This window comes from Caretta caretta, chromosome 1 (assembly GCF_965140235.1).
Source record: "Caretta caretta isolate rCarCar2 chromosome 1, rCarCar1.hap1, whole genome shotgun sequence".
In the NCBI taxonomy this organism is placed as follows: Eukaryota; Metazoa; Chordata; order Testudines; family Cheloniidae; genus Caretta; species Caretta caretta.
Genome location: NC_134206.1, coordinates 212737164 through 212760000, shown reverse-complemented (window position 1 = coordinate 212760000; position 22837 = coordinate 212737164). Strand labels below are relative to the sequence as shown.

Below are 22837 nucleotides of genomic sequence, written 5' to 3'. Positions count from 1 at the left end.
GCGGAGACGGAGCCTAGAAATTGGCCAATATTCCCAGCACTTCCGGTGTGCGAGAGGCTGCTTCCGGTAAGAGAACGGAAACATCGACGTCACGTGCCCTGTGTCCGGATATTTACCCTCCCTGTAGCTCGCTTCCCGGCAGACTGGCCCGTTACTGGGATGTTGCCATTATCCAAAGTGGTGCCCGATGATCGAAATCATGAAGCCGTGGTGTAAAGTAACTTCTTCCCCGCAGCGAGGCTGGGTTCCGTCTGCCATTTTTGAAGCGGGCACGGCATCTGCCCGATTGGTTTTTTAAGCTCAGGGCGCCATGTTGGAAAAGGGGTGAGCCGCTTCCGGTTACCGGTTCCTGCCGGAGGGGTTAGAACAGAACACTTCCGGTGCCCTTTCTCCCTCCTCCTGTAGCGGCAACGTGGGGGCAGGTGAGGACTGGTTTAGGGGGCGCGGGCTGAACTCCCAGCCGTAGGGGAGTCCGCGTCAGGGTCCACGGAAGGGACGGGACGGGACGGGACGGGGGAGCGAGACTGTGTCTGACTGACTTACGTGGCTGCCTATTTGTCTGTCCGTCCCACAGCGCCCGACCGAACTCCCCATGGCCCAGAACCTGAAGGACTTGGCGGGACGTCTCCCCGCCGGGCCGCGCGGGATGGGCACCGCCCTCAAGCTGCTGCTGGGAGCCGGTGCCGTCGCCTACGGGGTCCGCGAGTCGGTCTTCACCGGTGAGTCCGACTGGACCCATGCTCCACCCCCCCGCCCTCTCCGGCCCAACCCGTGCTCCATCCCGCACCCGCTCGGCCTGGCCTGACCCGCGCTCCACTCTCTTCTCCCCGCTCTACTCCCCCCTCCCGGCCCTGCCTGACTGCTGCCCGCTCTCCCCACAGTGGAAGGAGGCCAGAGGGCAATATTCTTCAACCGCATTGGTGGGATCCAGCCAGACACGATCCTGGCCGAGGGCTTGCACTTCAGGTAAGGGTCAGAGGTGCTTGAGGGGTGCTCCTGGAGTTTCATCCACATCGCTAGATTACCTTTGAACCAACTTTCTCTTGATTGTGATCACCTGCAGGTATCACACCAAGACTTTAACTGCTACCCCCAGTGAATTCCTTTTTGAAAAAGTAGCCTTAATCTCAGGATCATAAACATTCCTGTAGTTCCTAAATCTTAACTTAAAATCTACTAACTATTCTAAAGATCTTGCTGTACCTCTGAAAGGACCTGTGCTGGCGACATAACTTTGCTGAGTACCATCTTCAGCCACATGACAGCAGCAAGGTTGGGAACTTGTAGCAATGAGGTGGCAACATCACAGCTAAATTGAGATCCTCTAAATAACTGTATCAAGTGTGACACACCCACTTTCTGGATTTAAAAAATAGGGAGAGACTACAAAAAATCCACTTGTTAGAAATTTAATGTCATCATCAAAACAGGAAAAAGTTAAAGTTTTTAGTAGGAAACAGCTGAGGTTATAGCTCAACTGCTCCATTAGTACTGATCTACCTGTGGTACTTCTGGGGGTGTAGCCCCCATTACTGTAGAACTTAAGCTCCTCATATCACAATCTTAGATGTATTTATCCTCACCATGGCCCTGTGAGGCAGGGTGATGCTATTATCCCTGCTTTATAGTCTGGGAACTGAGGGAAGGCCAAAGTCATGCAGGAAGGCTGTGGTAGAGAAGGGGTTTGTGGTCTTCCAGGTCCTAAGCTAGTGCCCTAAATATGGTTTCATCCTTCTCCAGTATTACTAAGTCCTTGAATTCACTGTTTCCCCTCCCTCCCATTGCACACACATACACTCTCCATCCCAATCTCCTTTCCCTCATTTGTGACACCTCTGTTGTTTGTATAACATGATTTTTCTCCTTGGCTTTTCAGAATCCCCTGGTTTCAGTATCCAATAATTTATGATATCCGAGCTCGACCCCGAAAAATCTCCTCCCCAACAGGCTCCAAAGGTGAGACCATCTGTTTGACCAGGACAGAGGAAGGAACAAAGTTCTTTGTCCATGGTTTCTGTATTAGCCCAGTGCTAGAATACTAGGGGGCATGTGGCGCTTAAGCAGAGGAGTTGAATAGTGGAGTTGGAGCTGCAAGCCAGGAGTAAGACTTTAGCAGAAAGAGGGGAGCCTAGGACTGGAGTAGTGGTGTAGGGCCTGCAGATTTAGGGGTACTGGCGAAGCTGGTGGGAGCCAGGCTAGGCTTTGGGGATGTAGTCAATCTGATTCCGTCTCTTAGATCTGCAGATGGTGAACATCTCTCTGCGTGTCCTTTCACGCCCCAATGCTGCAGAGCTGCCCAAAATGTACCAGCGTCTGGGTCTGGACTATGAGGAGCGGGTCCTTCCTTCCATCGTCAACGAGGTGCTCAAAAGTGTTGTGGCCAAGTTCAATGCTTCACAACTCATCACTCAACGAGCTCAGGTCTGTTTATTATCAGAGGTGCCTGTCTGAGTGATCTCTTCTCTTCTCCTTCCCCCTCTACCCCCAACCCTGATGCACAGAATGGACAAGGGACAGAGGCTAGTGTGGAAGGATTAGCCCTCTGACACCAGTGTCAGAGTCACTTTCCTGCCAGGTTCAATGATGGCAGATACCACGAGACTCCTCAACTGGCTTCTGGTTAGTGAGGAGAAGCCTGTGGTCCTGGTACATGTTGGGACCAGACACACAGGAAAATGTAGAAAAGGGATTCTGGAGGCCAAGTGTAGACTCCTAAGGAAGGAACCGTAAGGTCAATCTATACAAGTCAGACAGACTGGACTGAAGAGATGGCAGAGCACTGCTGTATCTACAAGATTCTATAGAATCCAGCGGGATAAAAATTCTCATTGGCCAGGATCACACCATTGAATCTCCAGGGGTACAAATCCCAAGATGTAAGAATGTGTTACCGGCCTCCAGATCAAAAAGAGGAAATTGAGTGCACAATGTGGAGAGACATCAGAGGCAGGAAAACTTAATGAAGATAATGGGGGATTTCAACTGCCCACACACAGCCTAGTCCAACAGCACAACCAAGTTTAGAGAAGCAATTGATTGACATTTTAAGAGAGAGCTGTTCCAAGAAGCAAGTTCTAGACAGCACAAGAGAAAAAAGAACACTTTCATTTTAGTCTTAAGAAACTGATAGTTAAGTCAAGAAGTGACAGTAGCAGAGCCACTAAGGAATAGTGACTACAGTATAATAAGGCTCAACATCCATGGGGCAATTAGGGTATCAAAAAATGACTAAACTTTAGAAAGGGAGATTTCAATAAAATGAGTAGGTTAGTCAAAAGACCCTTTTAGAAGTTAAACGATAAAAGGAAGAGGTAAAATCCAAAGATGTAGAATTGATGCTACTTATAAAAACAATAATTGAAGCAACATGGGTGCGTTGAACTAAAAGGGATCCAGAGAGCCAAGGAGTGAACCAATATAACTGAATAAGATTCAATATGCTATTCAAGCCAAACAGCAATCTTTCAAAAGGTGGGACTTATGAAGCCAATAAACAGGAGCATAAATTATAGGAGACAATGTATAGGAGGGAAATTAGAAGGGCCAAGATAGAGTTTGAAGGGCAAATAGCGAAAGAAATAAAACAAATGAGATTCTTTCAACATATCAGAAGCAAGAAGTCTGAGAGAATTGGTGAGTCCCCTGAATTATCAGAGGTACAATTAAGGATTTGGTTGAGAAGTTGCATGTTTTCTTTGCATCAGTCTTCAGCACTAAGAATGTTGAAGGGATTCCTACCATAATCTGTTCTTTCCTGGTAGTGAAGATAAGGTCTGTTCCAAATTGATAATTTAAAAGGCAAAATCACCAGGCCCAGCTGGTTACAGAAGGAATTTCAGGATGAAGTGGCGCAGCTGCTAACAAAATAGTCACACTCTCATTACCAGCCTCTGCTCCAGAGAACTGAAGGATAGAAAATGGTGTACTTATATTTTAAAAAGGCTCTAGGAGTGATCTGAGGAATTACTATGCAGTTAGCCGTATATCTGTGCCTGGCACACAGGTTGAAATGATTATAAACAACAAAACACCTAGAATTTCATGATCTGATAATGTCTAACTTGCGCAGATTCTGCAAAGGAAAATCATGTCTCATACATCTCAGAATTACTTGCATGTGTAAGAGAAATAGCGGATAAAGAAGGAAAGGGTTGACATTTCTTTAGACTTCCAAAAAGCCTTTGACTAGGTCCTACACAAGAGCCTACTAAAGAAGCTCAGTCACTGTGGGGGTGAGAGACAACATATAGCTATAGATCAAAAATTGGTTACAAGACAGAAAGTAAAGAGTAGGAATAAATGGTTAGTTTGCATCCTGATTAGAGGTTAACAGCTGGGAATTCAAGGGACTGTACTAGATCCCATGCTGTTTAATATGTGTTCATGATCTGTAAGGGACCTGGGTGAGCAGTGAGGAAACAAAATCTGCAGATAAGAATTATTTGGGTTAGTCTGGACCAGAGGCGACTGGGAAGAACTTCAGAGATACCCAAACATGCTAAGGGAATGGGTCACATGATGGCAAATGAAATCCAGTGTCAATGAATGCAAAGTAATGCATGAGGGAGGGAAAAAGCTGAACCTCTGCGCCATACAGGATTCAAAATTAACTGTATCAGCTCAGGAGAGAGACCTGGGCAACACAGACAGCTCAGTGACAGTCTCTGTGGTTAAAAAAGGAAAACAAAATATGAGGAGGCATATGGAATGGGATTGTGAATAATACAGGGAATATTATAATGCCTTTATATAAATTACTGGTGCAGCCTTCTCTGGATACTGTGTGCTGTATTGGTCACTCCATCTCCAGTGGATATTGCGGGACTGGAGTGGGTTCAGAGAAGAGTGATGAGAATGATCAAGGGCCTGGAAAAACGAAGAGACTAGACAGATTGGGATTGTTTCATTAGAAAGGAGACATAAGAGGGGACATAAGTCTACACAATAATGACCCCTGTAGAGAAGGGAGATCAGGAACTTCTTTTCTCCCTGTCTCAGAACACAAGAACACGAGGACTGTCAATGACATTGAAAGTGACTAAACTGAGGAAATCATTGCCACAGAATGTCACTGAGGCCAAGAACTTAGCAGGATTGAAAGAGAGTGGATATTCATCTAGGTATCAGGACTATCCAGAGTTAGTTAATGCTTCAGAGTTTAAGCCGATCTCTGACTATTAGAGACCAGGCTGAAACCTAATATGGTCACATTTTCCCACATCTGCTGGCTGCAGGGTTTCTTATACTTTTCCCTGAAGCAGCTGGCCCTGGCCACTGCCAGAGACAGGGTACTGGGCTAGATGGACCGTGGGTCTTGGTCTGGCAATTCTTAGGTTCCTATGCAAGGGTCCTGTTCTGCTCAAGAATCCTCTCCTTATCGCTCAGGATACTGGGAAATAGGGGCCCTGGGAAGTGGATTGAAGGGGAGGGGGGCAATGATGCTCTGGAGGGAATGGTAACTGGGAAGAGATCCTGTGGCACCTTAGAGACTAACCAATTTATTTGAGCATGAGCTTTCGTGAGCTACAGCTCACTTCATCAGATGTTGAAGTGAGCTGTAGCTCACGAAAGCTCATGCTCAAATAAATTGGTTAGTCTCTAAGGTGCCACAAGTACTCCTTTTCTTTTTGCGAATACAGACTAACACGGCTGTTCCTCTGAAACCTGGGAAGAGATCTGTGGGTTACAATCCTTCTGCCCCTCCTACCCACTCTTTCATTTCAGGTCTCTCTGCTAATCCGACGGGAACTGACAGAGCGAGCCAAGGATTTCAGCCTCATCTTGGATGATGTGGCCATCACCGAGCTAAGTTTCAGCCGCGAGTACACAGCGGCTGTTGAGGCTAAGCAAGTGGGTGAGTTGGTGCTGTTCTCAAGCCTCAGCACAGTGTTAGGGGATGAGTGCTGCAGGAGCGGCCCTTCTGTTTTAGAATCCTCAGCCCATCTGCCTCTGTGACAGGTGAACTCTGGAATCCTACTGCGACAGTTAGCCACAGGTAGTTCCATTCCTTTCCTTTTTGTATAAGGAAATTCAGTGCCGAAAGTTTTGTCTAAAATGGCACTAACGTCACATGGATGTAATCACAGTCAGGTCTTGCAAAAGTCTGGCTCCTTCGGCCAGCATCCAGAACCTGTGTATTTGACAGGCAGCATTTGAAAGTGCTTGGTCATGGAAGCTGGACTAGAAGATTCTCCATTCCTGCAGCAGGCTTCAGTTCCTATTGCTTCAGGGAGATACGCTCAGTTCGTGACTATGAGTGTTTGTAGCTGTATTGTGGTTGTGCCTAAGGGCCCCAGCCTCCCTGTGCTAGGTACTGCCAACACATAAATTGTGTCAAAAAAATGGACAATCTAAGTAAATGACTAGCTGGGCAAGGGCAGTTATGGTGATACCATAACTGCAGGCTGTGAGAAGTACGAGCCCCAGGGAATAGACTGTAGGAAGGATCCTGCCATGGGATTTGGAAGGACGGAACCTGGTTCTAATGTCTCTGGTTTTGGCCTTTTCCCCTCCCTAGCCCAGCAAGAGGCCCAGCGAGCCCAGTTCCTGGTGGAGAAGGCCAAGCAGGAACAGAAGCAGAAGATTGTCCAGGCAGAGGGGGAAGCCACAGCTGCCAAGATGATATCCTTTTCATGCCATGTGGGTGTGATTGGGGAGGCGGGCTGGAGCACAGGGATTCTGGGAGTCTGTCTCAGCCCACGATACACATACTGACAGGTGATGGATTGAAGGCAGATGTGACTTGCCTTCTATCATTTGTCCCCCTTCCCTGGGCAGAGCATGGGGGCTGTCTGCATTGGCCTGTGATCTTGGTGATAGGCTGGAGCCTCCATTCCCAACTGACACTTACTTAATCTACATCAAACTTCCAGCTATGGCTTTGCCTTGTGGAGGCTTGTGCTGTCCCATGAGGTCAAAGGTCAAGGTGATTCAATGAGTATTGTTTCAGAGAATCTGGTGACACTCAGGAGGGGAAAGTTGGGTGGGCGTCTGTTAGCAGATTCCCCCCTTAACTTACTGTCATCCTCACATTGGTGAAGCCTTGAGCAAGAACCCAGGCTATATCAAGCTGCGCAAGATCCGAGCTGCCCAAAACATCTCCAAGACAGTGAGTTGGGGGCCTAGGGTTGTCTCATTCCCCTTCACTAACTTGTTTGCACTCCCCCCACCCATCCCAGAGGCCATGTGATGAGTCTAAGGCGAATATGACCTGCTTCCTCCTGACCTTGCCCCTTTGCACCCCCACCATTCTAGTCAGGGTGGGGGTTGTCTGTACTGATCTGTGAGCTTGGTGTGGGGGGAAGCTCCTACCCCCCAACCGTAAAGGCAGATCTATATCAAACTTCAGCACCCCATACCCAGCCACAGCCACCCAGAGGCCCCAGTACCCTGTGGTTTGGGAAAGGGGGCACATGCCTGCTTGGGGGTCAAAGGTCAATGTGATGGGAAGTTGAAATGAGCACTAGTTCTCAAAATCTGATGGCACTGGATGCGGGACATAGCTTTGTCCTTATTCATACTTGTACTACGTGAACAAGATATGCTATTATACCAATACAGAACTCCATGTAGACACTTGTAATTTGGTTGTAAGCCTGGCTTATATTGGTTCACTGAACCCAGTTCTGTGTTGATTTATGGTAAATCAACATAAATCAGGCTAAGAAATGTCCACACATGACTTTGTACCAGTTTTAACTAAATCTGTGTTTAAACTGAGTTTAAAGTTTAACTGGTGCTGCCTCAATTAGCAGGTGTAGAAATGTAGGGCTGGAAGGGACCTCGAGAGGTCATCTAGTTCAGACCCCTGTACTCAGGCAGGGCCAAGTAAACCTAGAGCATCCCTGATAGGTGTTTGCTAACCTGATGGGGATTCCCCAGCCTCTCTTGGAAGCCCCTTAACACAGTGGTTCTCAAACTTTTGAACTGGTGACCCCTTTTACATAGCAAACCTCTGTGTGCGACCCCCGCCCCCCTTTTAAATTAAAAACACTTCTTTACATATTTAACACCATTATAAATGTCGGAGGCAAAGTGGGGTTTGGGGTGGAGGCTGACTGCTCGCAACTCACCCATGTAATAACCCGAGACCACTTCCAAGGACTTAGGCTACACTCAAAAGCACAGAGTCTGTCCCACCCAAAAATGTGTGTGCAAGGGGGCAGTTGAGTGGAGGGGTCTCATTCACTCCACCCCTTTGTGAACTCGCTCCCACGCCAGCCACCCTGCCCTCACTTGGTCTCTCTTCCAGATTGCGGCGTCGCAGAACCGTGTGTATCTCACAGCTGATAACTTACAGTTGAACCTACAGGATGAGGGCTTCACCAGGTAAAGGGGGGGCGGGGGGGAGTGTCATAGAGGCTCCAAATAGCTCCAGAAGATGGATTCCTCCCTCAAACTCACTCCCTCTCTATGTGAATGTTAAAGGTGTTCTGAGCCCCAGAGTTACCCCTCTGGAGCTCTGTCCCTCTGAATCACATTTCTCTTGAGTGGGGTGAGTGGATAGCATGGGAGGGCCTTGGTTATATTTCTAAAGCTTGGGATTCAAATCAAGTTAAATCTAATTGTTTTTCTCTTTTCTCTTTTGTGGCTGCCTCTCCTGATATGCAGAGGAAGGTAAGGCACAGGTCACTTTGTGTGAGCCCTTTTCCATCACATGGGAGGCAGGGCTGCTGGGTATCCCAGAGTTTCAGGCAGCCAGGGAAGTGTGCCATATGGAAGAGGATGGTCCAGTGGTTTGAGCACTAGCCTGAGACTTGGGTTGAATTCTCTGCCCTGCCACAGATTTCCTGTGTGCCCTTGGGCAAGTCAGTGGGAGTTTGGTGCTTAAAGGCCTATGAGGATGTAAGTCTTGGTTTCTGTCTGCTCCCCAGCTGTAAAATGGGGCTTATAGCACTGCCGTAGCTCTCAGGAGTGCGGTGAGGACAAATGCATCTCACTGTGAGGTGCTCCAATATTGGGATAATGGGAATGAGATAATGCCATGGATGGATGAGAGAGGTTGGAGGCCAGATGGGTGGTGAATCAGTGTTTTTAGCAGCATGGTCAGTGCAGGCCAAGATGGGATCAGGGTGGGTTCCTGAAAGTGGAGGAGACGCACAGGTGGTGTGGAGAGCCTACACTGAGGAGGGGTGGGATCATGGAAGGAGGCAGTTGGTATGGGAATTTGGCTGCTGTGGTTTTTGGTGGGGGAGGAGAGGAGTGTATTTCTCTGTACAGGATCCCTTTCTCCATAGGCTTTCTCCAAGCAGGTTGGAACTCCCTCCATGCTCTCAAAGACTTATGGTGTTTAGGGTGATCTCCTGTCCCTGGGCCCAGAGTCTGTCCCCCAGCTGAATCCCACATGTGACACAGGTGAAGGCCAGCCAGTCTTCAGTGGCTAAGTTAATGGGTTAAAGCAGGTGGCCTGGTAGTCAGGACTCCTTGGTTCTGTTTCAGCTGTGACCTTGTCTAGTTGTGTGATCTTGAGTCATTTCTTCCCTCTGCCTTTATTTTTGCCACTGCAAAATGGGTTGAATTTTTACCTCTCCCAGGGGGCTCATGGAGCTTTGAGAGACATGCTAGTGAAGCCAGAGCTGGAGGCCAACTCTTCTCCAAATGTCAGGCTGGATCAACTGTTAAACTCTAGCCCCTGCATGTGTGCCTCCCAGACTGTAATGTCTCATTCCTCTATCCCCACAGTGACAGCCTCCTGACCAAACCGGGGAAGAAATGAAACTGCTAGAACCATTCACACCAACTGACAGAGCAAGATGTGTGAGTGACCTTGACGATCTTCCCTCACCCAAGATTCCCGCTCTGCCTGGGCCCCCTGCTGGTGCCTGTTAATTTTCACTGATTGTTCTCTCTCACTTACTTTGAAATTCCTAATGCAATGGCCAAGCTGGTACCCAATCCCCAGTGTTGGGAGCCATATATGCCTTTGGGCTTCACCAGTTGGCTAGTTTAATTCCTGCTTCATTTGGGTGCTATTAAATCCCATTTTAGTGGTTTTAAACTCAGGCAGGGGTGGGCAGTATGAGCCCTTGAGGACCTGTTATTCACACCCAGCCTCTACTAGTGCTTGGATTTTAATAGGACTAGAATCGTAACTGCTATGTCTGCCAAGCCTGTGAGGCCTTTGCTTTGGTACCAGCACCTAGCTTTCACTTCAATGAATTTCTTGTTAATTTCTCTTCCAGCCCTCCCTTCCCCATGGGAAAACTCCTGAATGAAGGTTTCATGGGGCTCCTGCCATTTTTGGGCTCTCAGACCACATAATTTTATCTGCTCAGTGATTCTTTCAAAAGTTTGTAAAAGTAAAAAAAGAACAAAAACTTTTGTCCCAGATGTGTTTAGTAGTGGAGAATGAGTTCTGTGTTGTTTTTGGTTTATAAGAGGGGCTTGGGTATGGCAGTGACCAGAACCAAGATGGTAGGGGGATAGGGTGTGAAACCCTCATTGAGTTTGGGGGGAGTGTTGGAGCTGGTGCATGAAGCCCTCCTGCCAGCACACTTGGGCAGGGTCACTCTTGGATCCCAGCCTGATACACGCTGGAGCTGAGCTCACAGCAAGACCTACATGGTTTGTCATCTCCCTTCCTCAGCACCCTCTATCTCAATTTCACACCTACTTCATCTATACATGTGTTCTCCATTATTTGGCTTGTACAGAGCCAGTTCTGCTGCCTTTTGAGCTGCATGAGCCAAGAGGATGAAAAAGACCCACAAGAGCAAGACTGCTGCTATGAGCACTTCCTGCAGAGCATGCTGCTTGGGAGGCTGTATAAACAGCTGTATCCCTGCCTTTCTTGCTCAGCTACAAACTGGATTTAGGATGGTGAGAGCCCCCTTGGTCCCTCTGCTCCTCTCAAACCACAGGGGCTCCAGTTGTGATCCCCACATGGGGCTCAAAGCTTGGGCTATCAGCAGCAGGGGAGAGGACTCCAGCTGTGAACACCCCTCCATCCCCATGGGCAGACAGCCAGAGCAGGAGCTGAAATGTGAAATTACAGCAGCCATGAAATTGTCAAGAATATGGATTTCGCTGCTGGTAGATTCCCTACTGTGAAACAGCCCTGCAGGGAATCACAGCTGTGAACTCAGCCCCCAGCTGACAGCTCAGGCTGTTGGGGAGTGTGTGTGTGGGGGGGCCCAGCTGTGAGCCAGCACCTACCTAACAGCTGGGCAGGGGCCAGATATGAGCCCCCTGCCTACAGCAGAGGCTGCCAGGCTCTAGCTGTCCCACAAGGCCCCCAATTCAATGCTCCTGGTGAGGATGCATACTGCCAGGAGAAGATGCAAGCATGGACATGGAGCACCGCTTTATTTACATCAACTTAACTTTAGTTGACTTAATATTGTAGTGTAGACCCTGAGACAGGTGTGTTCAGGACAAAGTGCTGAGAGAAACAGACGCAGCCTTTTGAGTTTTGCTTTTCCTTTTTCCCCATTCTGTTCATTTTCATACAGTGTGCTCCCCACTGAAGGTCCAAGCACCTGACACCGTCATTCACTTTTGTCAACCAGCCCCTTCTGTGCCTCACCAGGGCCAGGTTAACAAACCCACTCATTTGGTTTTTTAAATAGCTTTTCATCTAGCTCACAAATGAAAACACACTTGGGAAGCCTGGCGCTGCAGCCCGCTCTGATCAGCGGAGACTGTACAACAAGGCCCTAACCTTGTGTTATTGAGCAGACCCTGCTCTTTTCCCCCAAGAGTTGGGCTGTGAATCAGGGCCCATAGCACATTCCAGTTTGCAGCTACAATTGGAGATGGAATTCTTTAAACAATCATTTAGGACAAGAAGTGACAGTGTTACTGTGCAGCTGCTGAACAGCTACTGTCTCTGAACCAAGAGGTGGCTGCATTTCAGTGCTTGGCAAACCAACCCTATACAAGCCCTACCCAACCACCAGTGTGAGTACCAGGCTTAATAAGCTAATTTCAGAAACTCAGATGAAAAAGGAAGTTATTCTGAATGAATAACAGCATGTTTTTGAGCAGTTAGGACCTCAGCCACTGACTACATAGGGTAAAATCCACAGTTATTGACCATATCCCAACTCACAGAACTGTCTGCTTCAGACAGAGACAGGGAATGGGATAGAGAGCCTTTTACCTCTAGGGCACCGGATCTTAGGTGGGCCAGCTAAGAGGCACTGGCTGGCTCAGGGTGGGTTTGGAATACCATATGGGCTCCTTTCACCACTCAAGCATTGGTTCCAATCCATTCCCAGGTCAATGGACTACCTGGTGTGACAGGGTACTGGCACACTGGCAATTCTCCCTAAGGCAATGACACTTGGGCATATGAAAAGAACCTGCTAACAGGTTCATGCACTAGGCCCAGGCAGAAGCAAGGAAACCAACTGTTCCACTCCCTGCGCTAAGTCTGCAGCTCAAAAACAAATAAAAATAGTATTTTAAAAAACAAAACCCAATTTTTGCTGAAAACTTTGAAAACACGAGAGAATAAAAGAATAAGACAAAAATCCTGGTTTAATTACAAAGGAAAGCAAAACCAACATGTCAAATCCATGAATATTTACAGCACCACAAGGAAGCGAGTGGACCCGCAAGGCTGAGGAGATGGTGGCACAGGCAGTGGGCATGGAGATAATTTTCCCTTTGATCAAGGGAGAGTTGAAAGGGGTTAAGCAGCAGGTGTTTAAAGGGCCAGCATCAAACAACAGCTGACTTAGCAGGAGCAGCTAGTCTTATGCTGGTATTGAGGTTAACCCCTGTGGGGGCCTGTTTCCCATAAGAGGAGCTTGCGAAGGACAAACAGAGCTGGAGATGAGCCTGAACCGTTAGGGGCCAGAGAAAATTAAAGAGGATATTATTTATCTGACAGTTAAAAAGTATCTTAAAGCAGCAGGCTGGAAAGCAGAACAGATCGGACGTGCCTACTGGACTGAGTGTGCAGGGACAGCAAGGCGATCCCAGTCACTTTGACCTAGGACAAGGTGTCTTCTGTAACTGAGGGGAGCTGGAAAGAGAGAGAAAACAGCAGATGAAAAGTACTGCCAGAGCGCAGGTCTACACTACAAAGTTGTCAGCATACCTGTGTTGGTCCGGGGGTATGGCAAAACCCCCACCTAGATGTGAGATGCTGACAAAAGAGGGTTTTTGTTGACACAACAAATGTCCTTCAGTGGCATGGTGCTACTCCCTGACAGAAACACTCCTTCTACGCTGTGTCAATTAGGGGGCTCTGCCAGTACAGCTACCCTGGCAAAACACGCGCATAAAGAAGGCCATAGAGTCAGATGGGTCTGCACATGAAGATCTTATTGGGGCACCTAGAGAAAAGAACGACCCCCCACTCGCCAGGAATATGAGCCCAGCCCAGACCCCAGTCGCACCTGTAGTGGGAGATTATTTTTTCTTAAGCGAGCCCTTCAGTTTCTCCTTCTCAGACGAGCGCTGCTTCCGCACTCTCTCCTCTTTCTTTCCTCTGGTGTTCTCTAAGTTTTCATAGACTGTTGGTTCCTCCTTCTGCCTGTGAGACAGTGAGAATGTTGGAGAGGTGAGCTGGGCATGGAGAGCCAGGAGGGCAGCGACAGAATGGTGGGGAGGTTGGGTGATGGTGGGGGCAGTAGGGAAGGGCACAGCTAACGCCCAGGAGGGTGGGGACTCCTGATTTGCCACAGCTCTTACTTAGAGGACTTTCGGGAGGCCTTGGCATGTTGGTTCTTCAGCGCAGGTGGGTACGCAATGTTCCCATATTCAGACTCTTTGGATCTCCCCTTCTGAGACTGCATGAGAAAACAAGACAAGAGAGGACTGGAGAACGGGACAGAGCACAGCACTGGGGTGTGGGGTAATGGGGCACGGCAGGGGACAAAGGGCAGCTGCCTCCTGGCCCCTTATGCCAAGCTAGGACATGAGGAAATGGGGCATGATCAGGCTATTACAGACAGCACCTCTGGCAGCACAGCATCTCCTGGGACTGAGTGCGTGGCGTCCCCACTCTCACCTGCATAACATCCAGCTTCTTCTTGGTGGTCTCTATGAACTGGCAGATGGCCATGTAGATGAATTTATACTGGGCCTCAGTCTGCACCATTCCTGAGCGCTGAGCCCTTACCATCTGGATGGTCTTCTGGATGTCTATGTCGCAATCCAGCCCTGGAGATGGTGCATTGGGAGACAGGGTGCAAAGAGGCAGTTATGGGCTGGAGGCTGCTGCAATGAGTTCCTCACCATACACCTATCCCCAGCCTGTGAGGTCACCAGACAAAATCCTAGACGAACTTAGTCCCAGCAGGTTCCCCCTCCCCAGGGTGGAAGGAGACACCGGTACCTTCAGCCCTCAGTTCTCTCGAGCTACTCCCCCTCCCTTGCCTGCCTGCCTCTAAGTCTACCAAGTGGGAGTGCCAATCCCTGGGTAACACTAGTGCTCCACTGACTGGGCAGTTATATCCACAAATGAGAGCACCAGAGATCCAACTACTATCCGGGGACAGACAGACAGCAGGCATTGCCAGACTTCCACCAATGGGTCAGTTACAATCCCCAGTGACAGCCGTCTGCACCCCTTCTCACCTCTGGCCCAAGGGTGGGATCTGTGTCAAAGGGGTGTGGTCACCTTCCCCTGCCATTAAGGCCCTGAGATATTCAGGGAACCGCTTTCTCACACTCACATGCCTGATATTTCCCAGCTAGTGAAGTGGCCTTTAGGACCCAGCTGGCAGAGAAGACTGGCCATGGGGCAGAGCCCTGCAGGTAAAGCATAGGCATGGGAAAAGCTTACCCTTGGTGGAGATCGTCTCCACTATCATATCGATGACGATGATAGTTCCGGTGCGGCCAATCCCAGCACTGCACAGAAGGGCACAAGCTGAAGTCAGGAGATGGCATTACCACTGGCAGCAACTCCAAGGGTTTCCCAGGCTGTCCTGCACCCACTGCTACAATACAGCTACCTCTGGGGTGTGGCGTGGCATTGTTTAGCAGCAGCACACAAACACTGCTCAAGAGATTAGGACAGGAAAGGAGAATGGGATCTCCAGCCTGATCTTGGGGTGGATTTGAGCAGATCACTGCAGACTAAGTGGCTCTGGGAAGAAGGATAAAGGAGTTTGAGGCACAAGTGGTGTTATTGTCCATCCTCCCTGTGGACGGAAAAGGCCTGAGTAGAGACCATGAAATCGTGGAAGTCAATGAATGGCTATGCAGGTGGTGTTGGAGAGAAGGCTTTGGATTCTTTGACCATGGGATGGTGTTCCAAGAAGGAGGAGTGCTAGGCAGAGACAGGCTCCAACTAATGAAGAGAGGGAAGAGCATCTTCACAAGCAGGCTGGCTAACCTAGTGAGGAGGGCTTTAAATTAGGTTCACCGGGGGAAGGAGACCAAAGCCCTGAGGTAAGTGGAGAAGTGGGATACCGGGAGGAAGCACGAGCAGGAGAGCGCAAGAGTGGAGGGCTCCTGCCTCATACTGAGAAAGCAGGACAAACAGCAAGTTATCTCAAGTGCCTATACACAAATGCAAGAAGCCTGGGAAACAAGCAAGGAGAACTGGAAGTCCTGGCACAGTCAAGGAATTATGATGTGACTGGAATAATAGAGACTTGGTGGGATAACTCACATGACTGGAGTACTGTCAAGGATGGATATAAACTGTTCAGGAAGGAGAGGCAGGGCAGAAAAGGTGGGAGAGTTCCATTGTATGTAAGGGAGTGTCTCTGGATTAAGTTTAGAAGTGTGAGCAACAAGGGTGATGTTGTGGTGGGAGTCTGCTATAGACCACCGGACCAAGGGGATGAGGTGGACGAGGCTTTCATCCGACAACTAAAGGAAGTTACTAGATCACAGGCCCTGGTTCTCATGGGGGAGTTCAATCACCCTGATATCTGCTGGGAGAGCAATACGGCAGTGCACAGACAATCCAGGAAGTTTTTGGAAAATGTAGGGGACAATTTCCTGGTGCAAGTGCTGAAGGAACCAAGTAGGGGTAGAGCTCTTCTTGACCTGCTGCTCACAAACAGGAAAGAATTAGTAGGGGAAGCAAAAGTGGATGGGAACCTGGGAGGCAGTGACCGTGAGATGGTCGAGTTCAGGATCCTGACACAAGGAAGAAAGGAGAGCAGCAGAATACGGACCCTGGACTTCAGAAAAGCAGACTTTGACTCCCTCAGGAAACTGATGGGCAAGATTCCCTGGGAGCATAACATGAGGGGGAAAGGAGTCCAGGAGAGCTGGCTGTATTTTAAAGAATCCTTATTGAGGTTACAGGAACAAACCATCCCGATGTGTAGAAAGAATAGTAAATATGGCAGGCGACCAGCTTGGCTTAACAGTGAAGTCCCTGCTGATCTTAAGCACAAAAAAGAAGTTTACAAGAAGTGGAAGATTGGACAAATGACCAGGGAGGAGTATAAAAATATTGCTCAGGCATGCAGGAGTGAAATCAGGAAGGCCAAATCACACTTGGAGTTGCAGCTAGCAAGGGATGTTAAGAGTAACAAGAAGGGTTTCTACAGGTATGTTGGCAACACGAAGGTGGTCAAGGAAAGTGTGGGCCCCCTACTGAATGGGGAGGTAACCTAGTGATAGGCATGTGGAAAAAGCTAATGTATTCAATGCTTTTTTTGCCTCTGTCTTCCCGAACAAGGCCAGCTCCCAGACTACTGCACTAGGCAGCACAGCATGGGGAGGAGGTGACCAGCCCTCTGTGGAGAAAGAAGTGGTTCAGGATTATTTAGAAAAGCTGGACAAGCACAAGTCCATGGGGCCGGATGTGCTGCATCCAAGAGTACTAAAGGAGCTGGCGGATGTGATTGCAGAGCCATTGGCCATTATCTTTGAAAACTCATGGCGATCGGGGAAAGTCCCGAATGACTGGAAAAAGGCTAATGTAGTGCCCATCTTTAAAAAAGGGAAGGAGGAGGATCCTGGAAACTACAGGCCAGTCAGCCTCACCTCAGTCCCTGGAAAAATCATGGAGCAGGTCCTCAAGAAATCAATTCTGATGCACTTAGAGGAGAGGACTCTCTCCTCCGGGGGACTGAGTCATCTATCTGCCGCCTTGACCGGGAAAACCGAGAAGTCTGCTGCTTGCCAGGGGCTAGGATTCGCGATGTGACGGAGAGACTGCTGAGACTCATCAAGCCCTCGGATCGCTACCCCTTCCTGCTTCTCCACGTGGGCACCAATGATACTGCCAAGAATGACCTTGAGCGGATCACTGCAGACTACGTGGCTCTGGGAAGAAGGATAAAGGAGTTGGAGGCACAAGTGGTGTTCTCGTCCATCCTTCCCGTGGAAGGAAAAGGCCTGGGTAGGGACCGTCGAATCATCGAAGTCAACGAATGGCTACGCAGGTGGTGTCGGAGAGAAGGCTTTGGATTCTTTGACCATGGGATGGTGTTCCATGAAGGAGGAGTGCTGGGCAGAGACGGGCTCCATCTTACGAAGAGAGGGAAGAGCATCTTTGCCAGCAGGCTGGCTAACCTAGTGAGGAGGGCTTTAAACTAGGTTCACCGGGGGAAGGAGACCAAAGCCCTGAGGTAAGTGGGAAAGCGGGATACCGGGAGGAAGCACAGGCAGGAATGTCTGTGAGGGGAGGGCTCCTGCCTCATACTGGGAATGAGGGGCGATCAGCAGGTTATCTCAAGTGCTTATATACGAATGCACAAAACCTTGGAAACAAGCAGGGAGAACTGGAGGTCCTGGTGATGTCAAGGAACTATGACGTGATTGGAATAACAGAGACTTGGTGGGATAACTCACATGACTGGAGTACTGTCATGGATGCTTATAAACTGTTCAGGAAGGACAGGCAGGGCAGAAAAGGTGGGGGAGTAGCACTGTATGTAAGGGAGCAGTATGACTGCTCAGAGCTCCGGTACGAAACTGCAGAAAAACCTGAGTGTCTCTGGATTAAGTTTAGAAGTGTGTGCAACAAGAGTGATGTAGTGGTGGGAGTCTGCTATAGACCACCGGACCAGGGGGATGAGGTAGATGAGGCTTTCTTCCGGCAGCTCACGGAAGCTACTACATCGCATGCCCTGATTCTCATGGGTGACTTTAATTTTCCTGATATCTGCTGGGAGAGCAATACAGCAGTGCATAGACAATCCAGGAAGTTTTTGGAAAGCGTAGGGGACAATTTCCTGGCGCAAGTGCTAGAGGAGCCAACTAGGGGGGGCGCTTTTCTTGACCTGCTGCTCACAAACCGGGTAGAATTAGTGGGGGAAGCAAAAGTGGATGGGAATCTGGGAGGCAGTGACCATGAGTTGGTTGAGTTCAGGATCCTGACGCAGGGAAGAAAGGTAAGCAGCAGGATACGGACCCTGGACTTCAGGAAAGCAGACTTCGACTCCCTCAGGGAACGGATGGGTAGGATCCCCTGGGGGACTAACATGAAGGGGAAAGGAGTCCAGGAGAGCTGGCTGTATTTCAAGGAATCCCTGTTGAGGTTACAGGGACAAACCATCCCGATGAGTCGAAAGAATAGTAAATATGGCAGGCGACCAGCTTGGCTTAATGGTGAAATCCTAGCGGATCTTAAACATAAAAAAGAAGCTTACAAGAAGTGGAAGGTTGGACATATGACCAGGGAAGAGTATAAAAATATTGCTCGGGCATGTAGGAATGATATCAGGAGGGCCAAATCGTACCTGGAGGTGCAGCTAGCAAGAGATGTCAAGAGTAACAAGAAGGGTTTCTTCAGTTATGTTGGCAACAAGAAGAAAGCCAAGGAAAGTGTGGGCCCCTTACTGAATGAGGGAGGCAACCTAGTGACAGAGGATGTGGAAAAAGCTAATGTACTCAATGCTTTTTTTGCTTCTGTCTTCACGAACAAGGTCAGCTCCCAGACTGCTGCGCTGGGCATCACAAAATGGGGAAGAGATGGCCAGCCCTCTGTGGAGATAGAGGTGGTTAGGGACTATTTAGAAAAGCTGGACGTGCACAAATCCATGGGGCCGGACGAGTTGCATCCGAGAGTGCTGAAGGAATTGGCGGCTGTGATTGCAGAGCCATTGGCCATTATCTTTGAAAACTCGTGGCGAACGGGGGAAGTCCCGGATGACTGGAAAAGGCTAATGTAGTGCCAATCTTTGAAAAAGGGAAGAAGGAGGATCCTGGGAACTACAGGCCAGTCAGCCTCACTTCAGTCCCTGGAAAAATCATGGAGCTGGTCCTCAAAGAATCAATCCTGCATGAGAGGAAAGTGATCAGGAACAGCCAGCATGGATTCACCAAGGGAAGGTCATGCCTGACTAATCTAATCGCCTTTTATGATGAGATTACTGGTTCTGTGGATGAAGGGAAAGCAGTGGATGTATTGTTTCTTGACTTTAGCAAAGCTTTTGACACGGTCTCCCACAGTATTCTTGTCAGCAAGTTAAGGAAGTATGGGCTGGATGAATGCACTATAAGGTGGGTAGAAAGCTGGCTAGATTGTCGGGCTCAACGGGTAGTGATCAATGGCTCCATGTCTAGTTGGCAGCCGGGGTCGGTCCTGGGGCCGGTTTTGTTCAATATCTTCATAAATGATTTGGAGGATGGTGTAGATTGCACTCTCAGCAAATTTGCGGATGATACTAAACTAGGAGGAGTGGTAGATACGCTGGAGGGGAGGGATAGGATACAGAAGGACCTAGACAAATTGGAGGATTGGGCCAAAAGAAATCTGATGAGGTTCAATAAGGATAAGTGCAGGGTCCTACACTTAAGACGGAAGAATCCAATGCACCGCTACAGACTAGGGGCCGAATGGCTAGGCAGCAGTTCTGCGGAAAAGGACCTAGGGGTGACAGTAGATGAGAAGCTGGATATGAGTCAGCAGTGTGCCCTTGTTGCCAAGAAGGCCAATGGCATTTTGGGATGTATAAGTAGGGGTATAGCGAGCAGATCGAGGGACGTGATCGTTCCCCTCTATTCGACATTGGTGAGGCCTCATCTGGAGTACTGTGTCCAGTTTTGGGCCCCACACTACAAGAAGGATGTGGATAAATTGGAGAGAGTCCAGCGAAGGGCAACAAAAATGATTAGGGGTCTAGAACACATGAGTTATGAGGAGAGGCTGAGGGAACTGGGATTGTTTAGTCTGCAGAAGAGAAGAATGGGGGGGGATTTGATAGCGGCTTTCAACTACCTGAAAGGGGGTTCCAAAGAGGATGGCTCTAGACTGTTCTCAATGGTAGCAGATGACAGAACGAGGAGTAATGGTCTCAAGTTGCAGGGGGGGAGGTTTAGATTGGATATTAGGAAAAACTTTTTCACTATGAGGGTGGTGAAACACTGGAATGCGTTACCTAGGGAGGTGGTAGACTCTCCTTCCTTAGAGGTTTTTAAGGTCAGGCTTGACAAAGCCCTGGCTGGGATGATTTAACTGGGAATTGGTCCTGCTTCGAGCAGGGGGTTGGACTAGATGACCTTCTGGGGTCCCTTCCAACCCTGATATTCTATGATTCTATGAAAGTGATCAGGAACAGTCACCATGGATTCATCAAGGGCAAGTCATACCTGACTAACCTAATTGCCTTCTATGATGAGATAACTGGCTCTCTGGATGAGGGGAAAGCAGTGGACATTTTATTCCTTAACTTTAGCAAACCTTTTGATATAGCCAGCAAATTAAAGAAGTATGGGCTGGATGAATGGACTCTAAGGTGGATAGAAAGCTGGCTAGATTGTCGGGCTCAACATGTACTGATCAATGGCTCCATGTCTAGTTGGCAGCCAGTATCAAGCGGAGTGCCCCAAGGGTCGGTCCTGGGGCCGGTTTTGTTCAATATCTTCATTAATGATCTGGAGGATGGCAAGGATTGCACCCTCAGCAAGTTTGCAGGTGACATAAACTGGGAGGAGTGGCAGATACGCGGGAGGGTAGGGATGGGATACAGAGGGACCTAGACAAATTAGAGGATTGGGCCAAAAGAAATCTGATGAGGTTCAACAAGGACAAGTGCAGAGTCCTGCATTTAGGTCGGAAGAATCCCATGCACTGCTACAGACTACAGACCGAACGGCTAGGCAGCAGTTCTGCAGATAAGGACCTAGGGGTTACAGTGGACGAGAAGCTGGATTTGAGTCAACAGTATGCCCTTGTTGCCAAGAAGGCTAACGGCATTTTGAGCTATATAAGTAGGAGCATAGCCAGCAGATTGAGGGACGTGATCATTCCCCTCTATTCGACATTGGTGAGGCCTCACCTGGAGTACTGTGTCCAGTTTTGGGCCCCACACTACAAGAAGGATGTGGAAAAATTGGAAAGGGTCCAGCGGAGGGCAACAAAAAGTATTAGGGGGCTGGAGCACATTACTTGTGAGGAGAGGCTGAGGGAATTGGGATTGTTTAGTCTGCAGAAGAGACGAATGAGGGGGGATTTGATAGCTGCTTTCAACTACCTGAAGGAGGGTTCCAAAGAGGGTGGATCTAGACTATTCTCAGTGGTGGCAGATGACAGAACAAGGAGTAATGGTCTCAAGTTGCAGTGGGGGAGGTTTAGGTTGGATATTAGGAAAAACTTTTTCACTAGGAGGGTGGTGAAGCACTGGAATGCGTTACCTAGGGAGATGGCGGAATCTCCTTCTTTAGAAGTTTTTAAGGTCAGGCTTGAGAAAGCCATGGCTGGGAAGATTTAGTTGAGGATTGGTCCTGCTTTGAGCAGGGGGTTGGACTAGATGACCTTCTGAGGTCCCTTCCAACCCTGATATTCTATGATTCTAGGGAGGTGGAATGGAAGAGCCAGCACTGGGATTTGCCAGAACAAAGGGATTCACTCGAGAGTCACAGGGAACAGACACGATCTTTCATGACTGAGCAATCAGGGTGTTCAATTTACAGAGGCCACCTCCAGCAGCACTATGACCCCTGCAGAGTGTGGCGTCTGGGGAGACTGCCCCCTGTAGAGTCACCCAACCCACTCCCTGTAGCACAGCAGCAGGAACATTGAAACAAGCAGGTACTGCCCCACACCCACCTGCAATGCACCACTATGGGCCCAGCCTCAGGGATGCTCTCTTGTTTCTGGTTGATTTGGTCCAGGAAGCTGAGCACCCCTCCAGGCTCACTGGGGACTCCGTGGTCTGGCCAGCTCAGGTACTGGTACTGCCATATCTCTCTCACAGCCTTACACTAGGGGGCAACAAAATGCACACATGGTAGGTTGTGCCCAGTTCCACCCCATCCTCCCCATGTCCCTCAATCCCTTAGGTTCCCATCCTGCATGACAAAGGGACTGAGGGTCTCTGCCCACTAACCTCCAGACTGAGAACAGGCCAACTTAGTTTCCAAACAACAAATGACAGAGAGAGGGAAACAATAGGTCAATGAAGCCCTCCAGCTGGACTGGAGGGCTGGACTGGAACAGGGACCTAGAGGTGAAGGCGCCCATGCTCCACGCCCTGATCCTCGAGCCTGCCAGTCTCCCACATCTCCCAAATCAGGGACCAGACTGGAACCAGGAAGGTAGAAGTTACAGGTCCCATTTCCCTTTGCCTAATGTTACCTGAAATGCCACAGTTACAAATTCCCAACCTTGAAGGCTTAGCCACAGTTAAAGTCCCAGGAACAATTAATGCTCAGAAGCGTGGTACTCACGTTGTCAACTGGTGAGAGAGAGAGCTGTCGGAGTTTGTATTCTAGGGCATCATGTTCTCCAATATTCTCCACAATATAGGGACCATACTCTTTCGTGCTGCCCTCCTCTGGCCAGTAGGGGACGCACTTGTTCTGTGAGGAAACAAGAAGAAAAGGTGAAGACTAAAACAAGGAGGCTAACAGAGAAGAAAAAGCCCTAGGGAGAAAGGAAAAGGTAAAGTGGTGAGTGGCCGGGGGGGGGGAGGAAGGGGGACGGAGAAAGGAGGAAGGATGGGTGCGAGACATGGCAGCAGGCCCTCTG

At 49.1% G+C, this 22837-nt stretch overlaps 2 protein-coding genes across 10 annotated transcripts in view; one reads left to right on the top strand and one right to left on the bottom strand.

Moving 5' to 3' along the window:
* The first annotated feature begins 42 nt into the window (after positions 1–42).
* Positions 43–22837, top strand: part of PHB2 (prohibitin 2) — a 27917-nt gene continuing 5122 nt past the window's right edge. Inside the window, exons 1-11 of one of the 4 annotated variants that reach the window (XM_075119959.1) lie at positions 43–66; positions 575–719; positions 882–966; positions 1877–1956; positions 2237–2421; positions 5725–5854; positions 6518–6623; positions 7033–7108; positions 8252–8616; positions 9682–9756; positions 10182–10316. In XM_075119959.1, the coding sequence (XP_074976060.1) occupies positions 593–719; positions 882–966; positions 1877–1956; positions 2237–2421; positions 5725–5854; positions 6518–6623; positions 7033–7108; positions 8252–8332 (870 nt within the window). In that variant the 5' untranslated portion in view covers positions 43–66; positions 575–592 and the 3' untranslated portion in view covers positions 8333–8616; positions 9682–9756; positions 10182–10316. Of the gene's footprint in view, positions 67–329; positions 423–574; positions 720–881; positions 967–1876; positions 1957–2236; positions 2422–5724; positions 5855–6517; positions 6624–7032; positions 7109–8251; positions 8617–9681; positions 9757–10181; positions 10317–22615; positions 22751–22837 lie in introns of those variants that run through there. The other 3 variants (XM_048821080.2, XM_048821088.2, XM_048821070.2) reach the window with 3 other exon arrangements.
* Positions 12463–22837, bottom strand: part of PTPN6 (protein tyrosine phosphatase non-receptor type 6) — a 23779-nt gene continuing 13404 nt past the window's right edge. For all 6 annotated transcript variants that reach the window (XM_048820847.2, XM_048820790.2, XM_048820828.2 and 3 more), the window contains 7 exons: positions 22537–22668; positions 21917–22071; positions 14738–14805; positions 13961–14112; positions 13642–13739; positions 13347–13483; positions 12463–12970 (listed from right to left, as the gene is read on the bottom strand). In XM_048820847.2, the coding sequence (XP_048676804.1) occupies positions 13360–13483; positions 13642–13739; positions 13961–14112; positions 14738–14805; positions 21917–22071; positions 22537–22668 (729 nt within the window). In that variant the 3' untranslated portion in view covers positions 12463–12970; positions 13347–13359. The remainder of the gene's footprint in view (positions 12971–13346; positions 13484–13641; positions 13740–13960; positions 14113–14737; positions 14806–21916; positions 22072–22536; positions 22669–22837) is intronic.